Below are 18,989 nucleotides of genomic sequence, written 5' to 3' on the forward strand. Positions count from 1 at the left end.
GAGAACATAAAAACTCTTAGCAGATAGCACCCCAAGAACTTCCGGTGCCGGCAAAGATGGCGACGAGTCGTGGTCAACTCAGTTTTTACATTTCTGTGTTTATATGTGATTTTCATCTTTTTTGGACTTGGATCAGCCATTATATGATATGACAGAGCAACACTTTTACATCTGAGGGAAGTTACGGTCAACCTTGTCTCGTGGGACACTGTTTTATTTCAAAACTTCGACCCCGGGACAAACAGAGCTGGCAGCCCCAGGCCCAAGCACAGGAGGAGGAAGGGGAGAAGAAGCAGACACCTGGCGCGATTGCGGAGATGCCTGTTCAGACCCCCGTTGCCGTCTATATTGCTAGTGAATGTACAATTGCTAGACAATAAGATGGACTAACTGCATAGTCGGAGTAATTCTCAGCGAGAGATGAGGGAATCTTGCATTTTCTGTTTTACTGAGACATGGCTGAACGCAAACATCCCCAACTCAGCTGTGCAGCCCTTCGGATTTACGGTTCATCGCACGGACCACTCTGCTGAAAACACCGGCAAACATGCAGGAGGTGGCGTGTGTTTTCTCATCAACAGCTCCTGGTGCACAGACACTAAGGTACTGTCTCAGTTTTGTTCAGCTAATATCGAGTACCTCATGGTAAAATGCCCGCCCTTTTATCTACCTAGGGAATTCAACTATGTTATTCTAACCGCTGTTTACATCCAACCACAAGCAAACGCTGAAGCGGCGCTTGGTGAACTGTACAGCGTGATAAACAAACATGAAAGTTTGAATCCTGACTCCACGTTTATCATTATGGGGGACTTTAACCGCTGCAATCTCAGGAAAGTTTTGCCAAAATTTTACCAGCATGGCGCTACGGCGACCAGAGGCTGTAACACTCTTGACCATAGTTATACAACCATTAAAGGTGCTTATCACGCCGTACTCCAACCACCATCAGACCACGCCTCTGTCTTGCTGCGGCCAGGATACTAGCAGAAGCTAAAAGCTTCACCCCCTGCAGAGAGGACCAGGCTGTGCTGGACCAGTGAGGCGGAGCAACAGCTCTCAGACTGCTTTGAAAACACAGACTGATCAAAGACTCAGCCACAGACATCAACGAGTTTGCAGAGACAGTTACACAGTATATCAAATACTGTGTTGATATTTGTGTCCCAACTAAAAGAATTAAGCCATAGCCCAATCAAAAACCATGGTTCAACAATATCATCAAAGCCAAGCTGAAGGAGCGGTGGCCTTCAGCTCTGGAGACCCTGGGCTGTACAGGAAAGCCAGGTATGACCTGGAGAAGGCCATCAGACATGCGAAAAGGGACTACAGAGACAGGCTTGAATCACAATGTGGGGGCATTAACACAATGCGCCTCTGGAATTGCCTGAGGGCTATCACTAATTACAAAGGAGAAAAGGGTGTTATAACAACAGCTGATGATTCACTGCCTGACCAACTAAACAACTTCACACCTGAAGAAGGCTCCACGGCCGGAATGTTGTGTTTTCTTTCTTCTCTTTTCAACATGGAATAAACCTATTACCTTTGCGACTTCTATGTGAGGTTTGATGCTCACAACATAGACCCTTCACACAAAACGCCCAGTGAGCCTAGGGAATTTGTGCTGCAGATGTCTGAACAGAAGGTACGGAGAGCCTTCGGAAAGGTGAAGCCACACAAGGCTGCCAGCCCTGATGGCATCCCCTCCTGTGTTTTAAAGGCATGCGGAGCACAGCTGGCCCCTGTCTTAACTGTGATATTTAACATGTCATTATCCCTTTCTACTGTCCCACTGTGCTTCAAGAGGACTACTATCATGCCACTGCCTAAAGCAACCAAGGTGTCATGTCTGAATGACTACCGCCCGGTGGCACTCACCTCAGTAGTCATGAAGTGCATGGAGAAAATGGTGATGGGACACATCAACAGTATTGTCCCGGACTTCCTGGATCTCTGCAGTTTGCTTATAGGAATAATAGGTCAGTGGACGATGCTGTCTCACTGGCCCTTCAACCACTCTCGAGCACCTGGACAAGAGGAACACCTATGCCAGCATGTTATTTATTGACTTCAGCTCAGCCTTCAACACAATTGTGCCACGCAGGCTGGTGGTCAAGTTCAGGGGTCTGGGCCTCAGCAATCCCATCTGCAACTGGGTCCTGGACTTCCTGACAGGCAGACCCCAAGTGGTGAGGATTGCAAACTAAACCTCATCCCCTCTGATCCTCAACACAGGAGCCCCCTGGGGCTGCACAGGGGCTGCTGCCTGAGCCCACAGCTGTATTCTCTATATACACATGACTAGATTTAACAGCAACTGCATCATCAAGTTTGCTGATGACTCCACCGTAATTGGTCTTATCAGCAAGAATGATGATAATGTTAATGTTTCTTTATTAGCCCTATACAATTTCTTGCATTAGGAATTCATCTTTTCACATACCCCAGCTTTTTCTCCATGAGACACAGACAGAAGGAGAAGCTTGGGGTGAGAGTGCAGGGTCAGCCATTGTACAGCACCCCTGGAGCAGTTGGGGTTAAGGGCCTTGCTCAGGGGCCCAACGGAGTAGGATTGCTCTGGCAGCTATAGGAGCTATAGGATTTGAACCGGCAACCTTCCAGTCACAGGCGCAGATCCTTAGCCACAGAGCCACCTCTCCGCCCCCAAACTGCCAACAGGGGCAAGGTAGCAGAGCTGGTGGAGTGGTGCCACAACAACAACCTCACACTTAACATCGGCAAAACAAAAGAGATTATAGTGGACTTCAGGAGGCACGGTGGGCATCATACACCCATCATCATTCATAGGGCTCCAGTCAAAACATCAGCACCTTCAGGTTCTCCAGGCTCCAGATCACTGAGAGGCTGAGCTTGTCAGAGAACATTGCTGCCATCCTCAATAAAGCCCATTAGCGCCTTCACTTCCTGAGACAGTTAAGGAAGTGGGGGATGAGCAAGACAACACTCACCAATTTTTACCGTAATACGATTGAGAGTGTCCTCACCGGTGGTATTACAGTGTGGTATGGTGGAGCCACATTTCAGGACAGAAAAGCCATACAGAGGGTTGTGAGGTCTGCACACAAAATCACTGGGACCGAGCTACCCTCCATCGACCGGATATATCTCGACCACTGCAACAACCAGGCTTAAGCTATACTTTGGGACCTGATTCACCCTGGCCATGATTTGTTTTCACCCCTGGGCTCTGGTAGGTATCGCAGTATCGGAACACTGACCAATAGATTCAAAAACAGTTTCTTCCCCCAAGCAGTCCACATTTTAAGCAGCTCAAATTAGCACCTGCACATATTAGCACTGTATTAGTACTGCACTGTTTGCACTATGTCCTGTCTTGGCTGTATTATATTGTCTATTGTCTGAATTTATTGTCCATGTCTGTTTGTCATTTGTGCATTTTTTCTTTATAGTTTTTTTTCTTTTCTCTTTCTCTAATGTTACTGGTTACAGTTGAATGAGTAAGCATTCCAATACACTTGTTGTATGTGGCAAATAAAGAAATCTTGAATCTTGAATCTTGAATTGGGCTCAGGGCCCCAGTGCTGTGATGTACTGTAGCAATGCTAACCACTGTGCCACTGTACCATGCACTGTGTTGTGTTTCCATCCTTTGATTACTATTTCTTAGTATGGCATCTGAAAACACTGATCATACTGTTCTAGTGAGCAGACTGGATGGAAAAGGCTGTTAGTGCTATAGTCTCTTCTCCCTTGTACCCTTCACGCTAGGTACATCGTCAAGAGAATACTTAACTTGAAGGAAGCAATTTGGAAACATTAAGTAATGTTCATCATCAAAACACTGAGCAAGTAATGTTTATCACCAAAACACTGAGCAATATCAATTGTTCTACAAGGATTATTTCTGGAGCCAAATCAATACTCCCAGGTAAGAACTTTAACATGTACAGCATATATCTTCACAGCCATGCTGATGACACTTAAAGTTATGTGCCCACCACTCCTGACACTGATTCACCAGTTTCCTCTTAAACAGTATGCTTGAATCTTAAGAATGTGATGTATCTGAATTTCATATACCTGATCCTCAACTGCTCAAATTCAAATAAGGTTTTTGAAGAACATAATTACAATTTGACCAAGGGGATGTTGTCCAACCTATATGATATTATCTTGCCCAGCCAAATTCAGAATAGTTTAGGTATGCTTTTGTATTTTTCTTGCATTGACTACTGTAATACTTGGCATTGTTTCAAAATCCATTCTCAATAAGATGCAATATATCCAGACCTCATCCACCCAAAATCTTAAAAATGAGACCTACTATCACTCCAGTCTTTTCATTGAGTCCCTGTGGAGCTTAGAGTAAAACAGAAAAACGTTTTCCTGTTGATCTGCAAAGATTAACACAAACTGCACATGTGATTTACATTTTCCATATACTCCTAAGCAGATCTTTAGATCACTTGATTCTGTATTTAGCCAGCCTAAACCAAGCAACATTCCTTCAAGAGATCAATTCTTTTCTTTCTTAGCACCTAGAATGTGGAATCAATTTTAAAGCTTATAAGGGACAGTGATTATATTGTAACGCATACGGCCTCCATTGCTTGTGAGAGCTGGCTTACCAGAGCGGTGACGTCATCGCCCTTCCTTGAGAATAGCAGGGACCGCAGCTGCTGGGCTGAGGGGAGATTTCCCTTTGGCTCAAGAGGCTGGGTCCCTGTTGAGTGATGCCGGAGGCCCGGGTTTGAGTCCCCGATGGTGGGGGGGGCCAACCTAAAGCGGCAGCAGTGAGGGTGCCCACGTGAACCCCGAAGCATTACATTGGTCTCAGAAATGGGATGGGATAGCCCTTCACTGAAGATGGCGAATTAAGCGGGGGAGAGTATAATGCATACAGCCTCCATTGCTTATGAGAACTGGCTTACCAGAGCGGTGATGTCACTACCCTTCCTTGTGAATAATAGAGACCGCAGCCACAGGGCTGAGGGGAGATTTCCCTTTGGCTCAAGAGGCTGGGTCCCTGTTGAGTGTCCCTGTTGAGTGACGCCAGGGTTTGAGTCCCTGACGGTGGGGGGCCGACCTGATGCGGCAGCGATTAACATACAATTAAGACATTCCAATGTTTTATTCCTTTATTGTGAATGAATGTCTTTCTATATTGCCATTATTTTATACTAATGGTCTTGTTTTAGTTTGAAAAGGGTAAATGAAAGGGGCTTATATTTACTTTGAGATGTTGTATATGAAAGGTGTGAATTTTGCATATGATTTGTTAGTTAATACAAATTAAGGTGTGTCTGAAAAAAAAGAAATTAGAGTGGTAAATAAAATAACCAAATGTCACAGTACATTAAGTATTTATTAACAATCACAAAAATAACACAAATAAATAACACAAAAGGTACACACCATACAACATTAAACAAAAACACATACAGTATAACAGTTACAATATATATAAAATAAGGCATCTCAGAGACCTGTGTTCAACAGACTCCAAAAAAGTACAATGTTAACCTTGTACCCTGAAACACCACAAACTTCCTTGACAACACCTATGCCTTAAATTTTAAAATATGACTAAGCACGAACCTGGATTCTCAAAAGTGAATATACATCTATCCCCCTATTGTAAAGACGCATTACCTCTCACCTGGCATAAAATTGAGCATAAAACCTCACTTTTGGTGTTGGGTGTTTATTCTGTATTTTGATTAACCAGAGTAATTCTCCTTTAAATATTTGTGTTTACTGGTTTACTGGTAATCTCGGCTGCAACTTCTAAAATGGAACGAATTGCAACATTTTTCTCTAAAGCAGCTCTATAGGTCTCAGGTATAAAATGACTGCAATGCATTTTGACACAAAACCATCATTAACAGATAAAACACCAATAGAAACGGCTAAAATCTTTACAAGTACTCAGGTACAGTACATCAAAATCAAAACTTTAAAAAGCGCAATGTTTACTGATCTTAAACTTAAAATAACAGTTTTTATGGTTTAAAAAAACACACTAGCAGCGTGATTTCACATCGACGTACTTCAGGATCATCGAACGTACTGAATCGTACTGTAAACAGCACGTGTTGAAAGAAGAACAATGTTCAATCTGTTGCTTATCTTAACTGATCGCTTTGTAAAACCAGCACTAAAGCCTGTAGAACTACAAGGTGAGAAAGATTTACGAAAACTGTCTACACCCACAAGGTTAATTACTGACTTCAGTTAATGACTCGGGGCTATAGTCTGCACTGGGAATTGGTGTAAAGAGCGAACAGCATCTCGGATTAAATTTTCGCTGCGCAAATAAAAACTGTACTGCACTCCTGAGAAAAAGCAGTACAATCTCCACAACCTACCGAGCCAGACACCCGTTTTACTTTTCACGTCGTCACACTGCAACCTTTACCCTAGAAACGATCTGACTTTTCTCCCAGTTTAGTATACTTAACACCCTTTTCTTTTTCTCCAAATCCAAAATTATAGGTTGTGTACGGTGCACATAAACAGTGGATAAGCGATAAACACTAATTTGACCTGCGCTGTGAAGTAGAACTTTTCTCTTTTTAAAAACTACCAGTTTAATAGATTGAGAGTTTACTTTCTCTGATAAACATGCTAACTCTCACAAACCGTTGCAGATAAAACCGTTGCAGATACTACAGACGTGCTCATGGTGCTCTCTCCGCTTGGACTGGGGAGCTGCTGAAACAATAGTGCTGTAAATCGAAACAGGAGGCAACATTTTTTCAATATCTGTTTCAGCATCTGTGTTTAATGTTTAAACCAAACGTGTAATTTAATAAGGTACCAAGGAGCACGGTTTTAGGCGTGGCGCATCCCTCCCCACACCAGTTCCTGAAAGATTTATTTTATCGACCTAACCATTTTCCCATTTTCATTTTAATTATTTGTACGTAAAACTCAAACGTACCACATGGGGACCGTGCAAAAACCCACGTAATGCTGTAGCTGCCTCAGTTTTTGCACTGCTTGCTCAGTCTTCGAAACAGAGATTGGTTAGACAGTCACGGTTGGTAAGGAGAAGCTTAACCTATGATTTGAAAATTACCTGTCAAATTAGATAATGTCCATCATTCCAACACTGTAAATTTTGCATGATATCTGAGTAGACAAAAGAATCAAATGTTTAAGTGTCTGGTTGTAAATGGCATTTTCAAAAAGTGATTAGAAAACTGACAGCTATTAAATAAACCTTCATCATGCTGTTGTGAAAAATAGTGAACTGTCAACAGACTCATTTTTCATTGTAGCAAGTTAGAAACCAGTTCAGCTCTTTTGGAAAACAGTGTTCTATCTAAAGAAACATCACGCATAAAAGAATCACATTCGCAAGTCATTATCTGGAAAAAAACAACAAAAATTGTTGTTATGTAGAATAGAGATTACATAGGTAAATTCCTTATGATTAACATTTGTCTTAATCAAGGCTAGTCAACAGGGGGGTCTACAGTGAAAGTCAGCTTGCAGCAAGACAGTGACCCACAATATACTGCCTACCTAACCAAGGAGTTCATCGGGAAGAATAAGTAGAAACATTTGAACTGGCCTAGTCAATCTCCTGACTTGAATCCTATTGTGCAAGCATTTTACTTGAGGAAACTAAAAGTCGAGAGAATCCTACAAAGACCCAACAACTGTAAGTGTTTGTAGTTAAAGCTTCTCAATGAAACCTATCAAGACTGTTGATGTTGATCTGTTGCAGACTTGACACATTGCATGTAAAGTGTATATGACCAAATACTAACTTCACACTTCTTTAATTAATTTAAGGTAATGTGGAAACAGAAGAAAATGTATCTCCACTAGAGAAATAACAATATCGTACACAAGTACCAAAACCAGGAAGTCATTACATATTCATTTACCATCCCAGCGTTGAAGCTACAGAAATCTTGAGGGACTTATTGCCTGAAGTTCATGGCCTTTTGGTCTGGTTAGACCATGGCCTTAGTGGGGTTGCTGGGAACTGTTGAGAGTTCCCTTCAGAAGAGTTTTCTTCAGTGCTCTTAGAAAAATGAAGACCTAGTTTTGTAATTCTTACGAAACAAATCTGCCTGAACAATGCAGCTGTTTGGCACATTCATCAAGAACAACTTGATCATTTGGAAAGAAAAAACACTGCCAGCAAAATATTGCTGCCAATGTCCAGCACAGAAGTACTTTATGATCTTTTCTTTAGAATATCAAGGGTACTCTTGCTGGCTGGCAAGGACACTGTGGAAGTTTAATCTATGTAGCTTAATCTATAGTGAAAGAAAGAGGCACTGTGAGAATGTCATGGTAATGTGTTGTCTACATGTAAGTACGGTTACGCTTTTTATTTTTAGTTGAATATCTTTAGTCATTTTTAAAGCATACCCTTTCATTCTTCAGATACCCCCCCACCCCCACATGTTTGAAATGAAAGTTTTGCTACTTTGATGAACATCTGTGTTGATGTCCTAAAAATACAATTCTATTAAAAGTGAAAACACTTTTTTGGAAGATATATTTTAAGACATGTTACAAACAAGAGGGTGATTTTTGATTGCTTTACTTTACCGGGTAAGTCAACTGAGAACACATTCTCATTTACAAAGAAGACCTGGATACCTGTTTATACATCTAGGCATTGACTGCACTTGAGAGAACTAATCTGCTCGAGGGTTTAAGGGAAGCATCAAATTAACAACCTTCTGGTCTGGGGTTCAAAACCCTATCGTCCGATTATACATCCTTGTTGTTTTAACTGCAGTACAGGTGATCCCATTGTACACAGTCTTATATTTAGAAAAAAGTGAAACAGACTATATTTAGAGCATCCTTTCTAGCCTCATCTCCTGCAGGATAAGCAGAGCAGATCTGGAAGAGGGCTGGTCATTCGCAATTACTGCTCATCAAAATGCTAGACAGCCTTCTCATATCTGTTGTCTTCATGCCAGTTCATGACTGGAAGCTCACAGACTCTCAGTCCTGCCCCTGTCATCCTCAGCTGATTATGTTGAAATATGTTGAAAAATGCAGTTTCAGTGGAATGGATACCAGCACATAGCCCCTTCTGTCACTGAGAAGCTGTGTGACAGCTGTGTGAGTGAAATTTTCTCTGCAAAAGTACATTGATGTTAATTCATCCACTGCACACTCAGTTTGACAACTGGACATACTTGGTTAAATGACACATATTCTTTTTTACAAAAGACAAAGAGAAAGTTGTTGCAATATTTAAACACAATGCATCTTCGTTTAGCTTGGCTTCTTAACAGAACTTTAGTATATTGCATTTACAATGAATCTGTCCTCTATATACAGTAACTTTAACAAGAGAAAAAAAATAAAGAAGCCGTTCAGGACATATAAAAGCCTTTTACATCCAAAAGATTTCTGAACAGCATCAAGTTCAGCATGCATTGCGCCAGCGATTGTAAACAGGGACCTGAGAGACTTCCGCACCTCCTTTTCAAGTCCTAGAGTCAATATAAAAAAATGCTTTTTTAATAAAACTGAAGTTAAATTTTCATGATTAGTTTTTTTACATTTAAGTAACAAGTGCTAAGCAGACGGTCCTGCAAATTGGAAAGCGCAGTCAGTCTACAGGGCAGACAAAACACAGCACACTGCCATAACCACCCAGCCCTGAAGGGGTCATTATAATTCACACTATTTGCTAACATAATATTCTCATGTAATACACCTTCAGTAAAAACTTGAGATAAAAATAAAATTCCAACACATTTGAGGATAATGCAATTTCTCTTCATTTAACAAATAAGACCATTGATATGTCAGCTGTCTTGGCACAGCTCACATGTCATGTTATAAAGTGCAGTTCCTATAGAAAGTACACCCCTTTCAAAGTTTTCAGCTTTTGTTTTCTTAAAGCTTTGTATTAAAATGTATTAAAACAGTTTTTTAAAATTTATCCACATATCCTACTTCAAAATTTCCAAGTGGAAAAAAATATTTAAATAATTTAAAATAAATTTAAAAAAATATTAATAAAACTGAAATAGCCTAGTAAGATAAGTGTAAGTGTCAACCCCCCACACCATGTGATAGCACTTGTAAATTAGCTCAGAACTCTAGGAAAAAGTAATTATGAAAAAGCACAGGTCAAGGGATGGATATGAGAATATTTAAAACACCTTAAGTATCTGTTGGAGCATATGGATGATGATAACTTAGAAGTGGAAATTGTACAGCCCCATCAAGACCCCACCTAGATCAGACAAATTTCTCCAATCTAGACTACTGAGAAAGAAGTAGATGGATCAAAAAGACTACCAACAATCCAATGATAACTTTGACAGAGCTGGATAATTTTATGCCAAGACTGGTCAGTGTCATGTGACAACAATATCCCAAGCACTTCTCAAATTCAGTCTTTATGGCAGGGTGACAAGAATGAAGCCATTACTCAAGAAAGCCCATCCTATGTCCTGTTTGAAGTATACAACAAAACACTCAGGAGATTCTACAGCCACGTGGCAAAAAAAGGTTTGAGGTCTGTTGAAACTAAAATGGACCTTTTTATCCTAAATGCAAAGTATAAATGCTTTTGTGCAAACCAAACACAGAAGATCACACACAGAACAACATCCCTACTGTGAAGCATGGTAGTGGCAGCATTATGTTATGGGGACATTTCACAGTGGCAGAGACTGGAACATTTGTCTGGATAAAAGAGAAAATGAATGGAGCAAAGTACAGAAAAGTCCTTGAGGAAAACCTGCTGTCCTCTGCAAAAAAGCTTAAACTAGGACACAGGTTCACCTGTTAGCATGACAACAACCCAGAGAACACAGCCAAAGCAACACTGGAGTGGCTAAGAAACAAAAAGGTAAAGTTCATTCGGTGACCCAGTCAGAGTCCCCACCTAAATCCCGTCAAACACATGTGGCATTACTTGCTATCTGTCAATGTTCCCCATTGAGCTTCGCAGAGCTATGACAGTTTTGTACAGAAGAATTCTAAGAGAACTTTTGCCAGAGACCTATTCCTACAAACTCACAGCTATATCTGTTGCCAAAGGTGCTTCTACAACATATTAACTCAGTAGAGTGGGGACTTATTCAACTTTGATATTTCAGTTTTCATATATTTAATATGTATTTTTTTCCAATAAAAACATTTTCCTCTTAAAAGTGTGCAGCATGGTGTGTAGATAAGAGGAAAAAATCCTCATTTAAATGCATGAAACTCGGAGGCAATGATACAACAAAATGCAAAAAAAAAGTTCAAGAGGGTTCTCAGTTTCTATAGGCACAGTAATAAATGAGGCTGTATGGTGAACATTGTATTTTTTGTGATCTAGGGGGATGATTCCCTCCAGAACAAACCCGGCTCACTAATGACTCTCTGGCAGACCAGAAAAATAGGACTCGAGAAATTTCGATAGATAGATAGATACTTTATTGATCCCGTGAGGGAAATTGCAGTGCAACAGCAGCTTAACACACACAACACAGCCACAGTGTAACGAATTATATAATAATAGTACAATACATACAATACAATACAAGAGTTACTCACAGTCCGGACGCACAAGGACAAACTAGAACAGAACAGTACACAGAAAATCGTATCACACTCATATCACACATATGAATATAAATATAGATGTAACTATAGATATAAATATAAATGTATTGCACAGGTCCCTGGCATATATTGCACAAAAAGTGGTTGTAAACGGGAGAAAGAAAAATAAAAAGAAAGAGAACAGATGTAGCAGTAGATGTGTAGATGCGTTTAGTCCAGAAACAGGTCACTGTCAATGTTGCCTCTGCCAAGTCGCAAGGTGGATGCATTGTACAGTCTTATGGCAGATGGCAAGAATGACCTCCTGTAGCGCTCCCTGTCGCACTGTGGATGAATCAGTCTATTGCTGAACATGCTCTTCATTCCTGCAAGCCTGTCATAGAGGGGATGGGAGAAGTTGTCCATGATGGCCTCTAGTTTGGACATCATTCTCCTCTCAGCCACTACCTCCAAGGAGTCCAGGTCAAACCCAATGACAGAGCTTGCTCTCCTGATGAGCTTGTTCAGCCTTTTGGAATCTACTGCTCTAATCCCAGAGCCCCAGCACACCACTGCGTAGAAAAAGGCACTCGCTACCACCGACTGATAGAACATGTGTAGCATCTTACTACACACATTGAAGGACCTGAGCCTCCTCAAGAAGTAGAGTCGGCTCTGTCCCTTCTTATAGATGGTCTCGATGTTCTTAGACCATTCCAGTCTATCGTCGATGTGCACTCCCAGGTACTTGTACGAGTCCACCATCTCCACGCCACTCCCATGGATGTAGACAGGAGTAGGTTTGACCTTTTTCCTCCTGAAATCTACCACCAGTTCCTTTGTCTTTGTAACATTCATTTCCACTCTAACTCCTCATATACTGGATTTCCCCTTACTTCTTTTCTACTGAAAATAATTGGCTTTTTTGGACTCATTAGCTTAATGAAAGCACTACAGATCAAAATTCAAGTTTTCTGTTTTTTGGGAGAGGTTATACTGCTTTGTTGAACTGGATTTGATTAATTTCGATCATGGTGAAACATTTTGAGAAGATGGACTCATCATGGAAAAAATGCTGCATTACCTAACTGCAACCAAAGAAACCCACTTTTGCATTAAGAAGACGTGATCAGCTGCAGTTCTCGATAACTCCCACCTACTACCACATAATTGGCAAGGCACACAAAACAACAGCACCTATAGACACCAAATTACCTTATTAGGTCACCTTGCCATTCCAGCTGTGAGGGGTTTTATTCTCTAAATACATTCAGCGTATGTATTTATACACCTACACCAACCAGAAATCCTGCAGTTTCCATGGCAGTCTGCAAATAGTTGTGGGTTGTTTGGAACAAACTACCTCAGCTTGTTTTGGACACTGATTCACTGGAGTCCTTCAAGAAGCAGCTTGAAGAGCTTCTGAGATCATTAGGCAACTGAGAACCTATAGATCAGTGGGTAAAGGCAAACATTCTGGCTACAACTGCAGCAAAATAGGTCAACTGCTCTCCTTTTCTTTTTGGCCTCCCTTGTATTTCTGCATTCAAACTTGTCTCATTACCTATATGTTTTTGCCCTCAGCTGACTCTGTCAGCCTGAGAAGCTTTAAATTGGGTGTCACATGGGGAAAAAGAGCTGCTCCCCTCCCCCTGGATGTTTCCAAGCTCCTGCTCGAGCCTCCACAACCGCCATTAGGTGACGGCAGCTGTTCTCTCACAGGAGCTGCTTCTCGCAGGGAAACTGCATGGCCTGTATGCGAACAACAAGTTCTTCCTAAAAGACTTGTCTACAGGTCATTAATTTCTAAACTGTAACTGACTTTACAGAAAGGTTAAGTAAATCTCATTAGGGGTGGGTGAGAAAGTGTTCATGATCCCCTTGTAATTTCTCTGACAGAAGACTGTCATAGCAAACCTACAGGCAGAGAACCAGAGGACTGCCTTCAACAACAGGCCCAATTTAAAACAGAACCAAAACCTTTTCACTTTACAGACCTGAACATTTTTTTTTATTGAAGAAGAGTAAAAGCACTACACTGATTGGGTAAATGCAGTATTTACAAAAAAGCCCACTTCATATAAGTTGTAATCAGTCCAAAACAGTATTTAGGATGGTGTCCTAGAGTGTCTTTATGTTAATCAGGCAGTTTAACAATTCTGCTGTGAGATTGAAGAAGCAGTGTTGGAAGAAGGGTTAGGGCTCGGGACTCCCAAAGAGAGGCCTGTGAATTCAAATCAGATTTATCTGGTAAAGGCCCAGCAGTATATACAGTATGGTTACTCTCAAGATTATATTGTAAAAGTGAATTTGTTCTGAACTGATTTCGCTAGTTAAATTAGAAATTACAATGACAATGGAGTTATGACAAATCTGTCTCTCACATGATCCTACAGGTAAGATGCATGAATGAGTATAGTAGAATAGAATACAGTACCACAGTACACTCCTGAGCTACAGGAGCCAGTCCATAAACAGAGTAACAGAAGAAACATTATACACAAGAAGACATTAGCAGTGACAGAAATAATGTAAAAATACAACAAAGAGGCAGCAAGTCAATGACTGGGAAAATAAAGCTTCATTGCACAACACCCTGGACAACTGACAGAAAGATCATAAGGAAGCAAATTACATAGAGATGTTTTTTACTAAACAAGTGTGAGTAAGAGATAACCACGTGCCTTACCCCAGAGTCGTTCTGTATATACTGTAAGAACTACACTTCTGTAGATACCTGCTGAGGCACAGATTAGACACCTTCTTATCAGACTGGGAAATAAAGCCCAGCCCAAAAAAGTAAGAAGCCTACTTTATACTCAAGGAATATATGCTATGCATTTCAGCAAGTAGAGCCTTTTATGAGTGAGCTACTTGTGCACCATAGCATGTAGTGCAAACTTTGGAACATTGCACATGAATTAACTAATACAAAAGAGAAGGCTCCTAACATATTAGAATGAATATTACAAAGTCAAAAGTGGAATAATGTGAAAGGATGAATTATAAAAGTGTCCCCATCCATCCATTTTCTAACTGCTTCTTCCAATTCAGAACCAGAGCCTATCCTGGGTAGCAGCAGGTGCAAGGCAGGTTACACCCTGGATGGGATGCCAGTCCATCGCAGGGCACACACAGACACAGACATGCATACCAGGGCCAATTAACATTCCAGTATGTTTTAGGACTCTATGAGGAAACTGAAGCACCTGGAGGAAACCCTTGCAAACATGGAAGAACATACAAACTCCACACAGACAGCACCCTTGTCTGGAATTGAACACAGGGCCCCAGTGCTGAGAGGCAGCAATTAAAACCACTGTGTCAGAGTGCCACCAAAATGTTCTGTTCAAGTGTTATTTTTAATATTGAAAGTCTTCTTAATCTTCTCAGTGTCTACCTGAGTGAACCCGTCTCCTCTCATAGCCAATCTAAATTCGCATGATGCCTGTGCACTCCAAATCTGTCTGCAGATGTGTCACAACTCAGGATCAAGAGCAGGTACAGTAACTGTCTTCCAGCTTGGAATCCTATTTCCATGACCAGCAACACTTCACCTGGTCTCTCCTTAAAACTTAGATAGCTACATGTTGTTGTTAAGAGCTATCTGAGAGTGAATGGATCATTTTGGTTTGTATAATTAAATTTAGTATTGATTTTGCTCGTAAAGATTTTGGGATACCTTGAAATGCTATAGTCCCACTGGACCAAGCAAAACATGCATATCTTTACCTGAGTGCACCACCATGCATTAACCTGATGTCCCCTTTTGTCATGTTTTGCTCCACAGCAGAGATTTTGATGTCACATTGGCAAAAAGTTTAAATTGCAGCTGTTTGTGAAGTAGTACCATTCAATTCCAACCACACTTTTCTCCAAACCGAGACAAATTCCTTCAGTCTGAGAGTTAGTCTAAAAAAACAAATCTTTGTAATAGAATTACAAATTATTATAGTCATAGAATATGTCACGTGGGGGGCAGTGCCAGGAGGTTACACTACATAGAAAAACATTTCAATCCCAAAGAACTACATATCATTCCAAATATAAATTAATATAATCCATCATTATTATCTCCATGCCTGTATTATTCACAAGGACCATCACATCATGTATGGTTTTATTCTGGCTGCAGAACTGTAAAACAGACACTGAATAAGGAACGGAGTAATTAAATCTGAAAACACTGGAACGGAAGAAGATTCCCGGTTATTTGTGTGCAGAGTGCGCATCCTAGACACTGCAGATATTTCACTAATTTAATTATTTTCGCTGACTACTGAAGATGAATCGTAAGTCCCTGTAACCGCGGCAATAACGCAAAACCTCGACAAACATACTGAAATGCGTGTTATTCAATGTGTCGTATCATAGTGCGCAAACCTTGATGTTCTTCATCTGATCTGTGAAATGTTTTGTCCCTGTTCATGTTTAAACACTAGTAATGCACACTTGTCACAATACATGTAAAAATGTTATTCAATATTAATAACCGGATCATTAATCAACAGTTAATAATTAAGACAAAAAACACAACATATTTCACAATGTATTGTCTCTGTGCTTTTGGGTTCATATACTAATCACGATCACATAAAATCTGAACTCGCATTGCTTTCCTACAGCGCTGGTAACATCGATTTTATTTAATCCGGGCTAGGAGCCAACAGTGACGTGCTGTACTAAAAGTTGAAAAAACTTAAGAAGTAAATAATATAAATTATACAATTTCTCAAATCTATTGTATTGTTATTTATTTAAAATTCTGAAAAGGTTGAGTTGTCACTTATTAATATTAATCCCTGATGCGGCAGCACACAAAGAGCACTCCGGCCAATATTATTCAAGATCACGAGCCGGGTTTTCCTCCACCGTAATCCCACAATTTAACAAGAACCTCCAATAGTCCCTTCCCCCATATAGATTATAATCTGTATCTGTATGGTGCCCGTTCACCATATTAAATCCCTCTGGACGAATGAGAGATACACTACCAGAACAAGCAGCTGAAACGGGTTACTTTTCACAGTCCATCCCCACCTGCTCCTTTAAACTGCTATTGAAAGCACAGGATCAATACTCTGCAAAATCGGATATTAAAGCAGGCATAATGGAAGCACACAGACCGGGTTTTAGGAGTTCACGGACCGTATGCTGCAGTGAATTTGTCCCTTGCAATATCATGTGATTGTTCTACGTGCTGTAAAATAGGCTGCTCACACACGACGCCAGACGCTTTTATAAGGAGGTGGGGGAGACGGTTTGATCCCGAAATAAATAATTAAATACAGAAGCCATGTCAACGTTAACATGATATGAATACCTTTCTGTCATGTTGGCTAAAAGTCAATGCAGCCGTCAGTGAAGGTTTAAACGACGGAGATCCAGTTCATTGATCATCGGGTAATGCTGGCAACAGTTATAACGCAACGCTTCTTATCAAGCATGTCTTGAATGTCGTAAGACACAAAAGGCACAATTGTTACGAGTGTAATCGCCAAGAATGGACATTTCAGACCTACCTGCTCTTTTCGCTTCTGCCAGCGGCCGCAGGGGCTTTCTTCCAAAATCTCGCTCTCATCCTCGCTCTCCTCCTCTTTTCCCCCAGACTCAGAGCTCCTCTCCGGGACGGACATAGTCATGTTTTTCTTGCGATTTCTCACTCCTTCGCCTTCAAAACGTCCCTACATAGGCGAGTTACTACTACGTCTACGCAGCAATTGGGTCTAAAATTGCAGTCTTACTGTTGTGATAACAGTAACTCCCCACGGAACACGGCAGCATGAGATATAATCTTCAGATGGTTAGTTTAAAATAAATTTAGTGGCGCAATTAAAGCACCTGATAACATATTAGAAAATGAAAAATCGAAGTAGCCGATTTTTGTTTTAAAAAGCCACATTTCTTCGTAAATGTGTCGGATTTGGTAGCGATTAAATACCCAAAATTAAAACGTGAGGGGTGGACCTTAAGAATCCACGAGAAAAAGCTTTATTTTGCTTTCGTGTGCTCCATGAGAACAGTCTTCTGGCGCATATTGATAGGGAACGAATTTTGCAGAAAACGAGATACACCACGAGTTTATGTATATTTTGACAAAAAAAAGGCACGCCTTCCTTCACTTGGCTTCCCGGTTTCTTCTTTTACAGTGTTTACTTTTCTACATATATCAACCCCCTCTGGACTGCTAAGTCCCAGCCCACACATACATCATTCACGATTTGAATACAGTCTCCCCTGTGGGTCTCAAATATTTACTCGTCCAGTTACCGTAACATGTGGAGATTCTGCGTAATTACACTTTGCAAGGTCGAACACACAAGGGAGCAGACATACTGAACAATACCTCAAGTATGACGTTAATGCGTCAATTCAAAATTATGGCATGATAAAGAGAATGTCAGGTACATTTTGTTTATTTTAATTTTAAATTCAAGCATCTTAATAGGGCTTATATACCAAATGTATATTATAATATCACATCATATTTACGGGGCAATATATGATATATTTTTATTTTTATTATTTTCTGTCTCTTCACTCTCCCTCTGTCTTTTACAATTTTAACACAGAGGGATATAGTCATCATCACAATCTTTGGTGCGCTTTTAAAGAGACTATACGATAGGTAGCGTTCGGCTCGAAGCACCGCCCCACAGGTTCGAAGAACCGCCCTACTGGTGCTGGTAATCATAGGAAAGTGACCCTAAATGTATGTAAATGAGTTTCTATGTACCGTGTGGTTTTAACCATCAGATATCATATTCGTACTCTGAACACAAAATCAATAAAGTTCGTTGTGAAACATGAACAATACAACACTTTTAGATTTTAAAATGTCTGATAAATAAACACACAACTAATTCCAAATATAATGGCAATTGTAAGAGTATAATCAATCAATAAATCAATCAATACACATTTTATTTGCTATAGAGCCCGTCCCAAAATATTACCGTCAAGAGTTTACATTAGAGTTACACTAGAAGCTTAGAATGATACAAGACACAAGTGAAAACTACGTGGAAGTGCTGTCGCCCCAATGTGACTAGTGTTTTCAAAACTTCATGCACACTCAGAAACTATCAGAGGTGATCAGAACTCAACAAAATGCGTGTAACTGCTAATTCTGACACCGGTAGCTACAATCTGTCGCCCCGATGTGACTAGTGTTTTCAAAACTTCATGCACACTCAGAATTTGTCAGAAATGATGAGAACTCAATAAAACGTGTGTAACTGCTAAACTAACACGGGAAGGTACAATAATAATAATTATAATTGCTTACACTTATATAGCGCTTTTCTGGATACTCCAATCAAAGCGCTTTACAGGTAATGGGGACTCCCCTCTACCACCACCAATGTGCAGCATCCACCTGGATGATGCGACAGCAGAAATAGTGCACGAGAATGCTCACCACACATTAGCTATCAGTGGGGAGGAGAGCTGAGTAATGAAGCCAAAACATATAT

At 40.5% G+C, this 18,989-nt stretch overlaps 1 protein-coding gene across 1 annotated transcript in view; it reads right to left on the reverse strand.

The window, feature by feature from the left end:
- LOC148832828 (nuclear receptor-binding protein 2-like) overlaps nucleotides 1–17,695 on the reverse strand; it is a 94,996-nt gene extending 77,301 nt beyond the window's left edge. The window contains exon 1 of the mRNA XM_088919185.1: nucleotides 17,037–17,695. Coding sequence (XP_088775311.1) covers nucleotides 17,037–17,156 — 120 coding nt within the window. The 5' untranslated portion in view covers nucleotides 17,157–17,695. The remainder of the gene's footprint in view (nucleotides 1–17,036) is intronic.
- Nucleotides 17,696–18,989: the final 1,294 nt, after the last annotated feature.

Source organism: Atractosteus spatula, chromosome 6, assembly GCF_055471065.1.
Source record: "Atractosteus spatula isolate fAtrSpa1 chromosome 6, fAtrSpa1.hap1, whole genome shotgun sequence".
NCBI lineage: Eukaryota > Metazoa > Chordata > Actinopteri > Semionotiformes > Lepisosteidae > Atractosteus > Atractosteus spatula.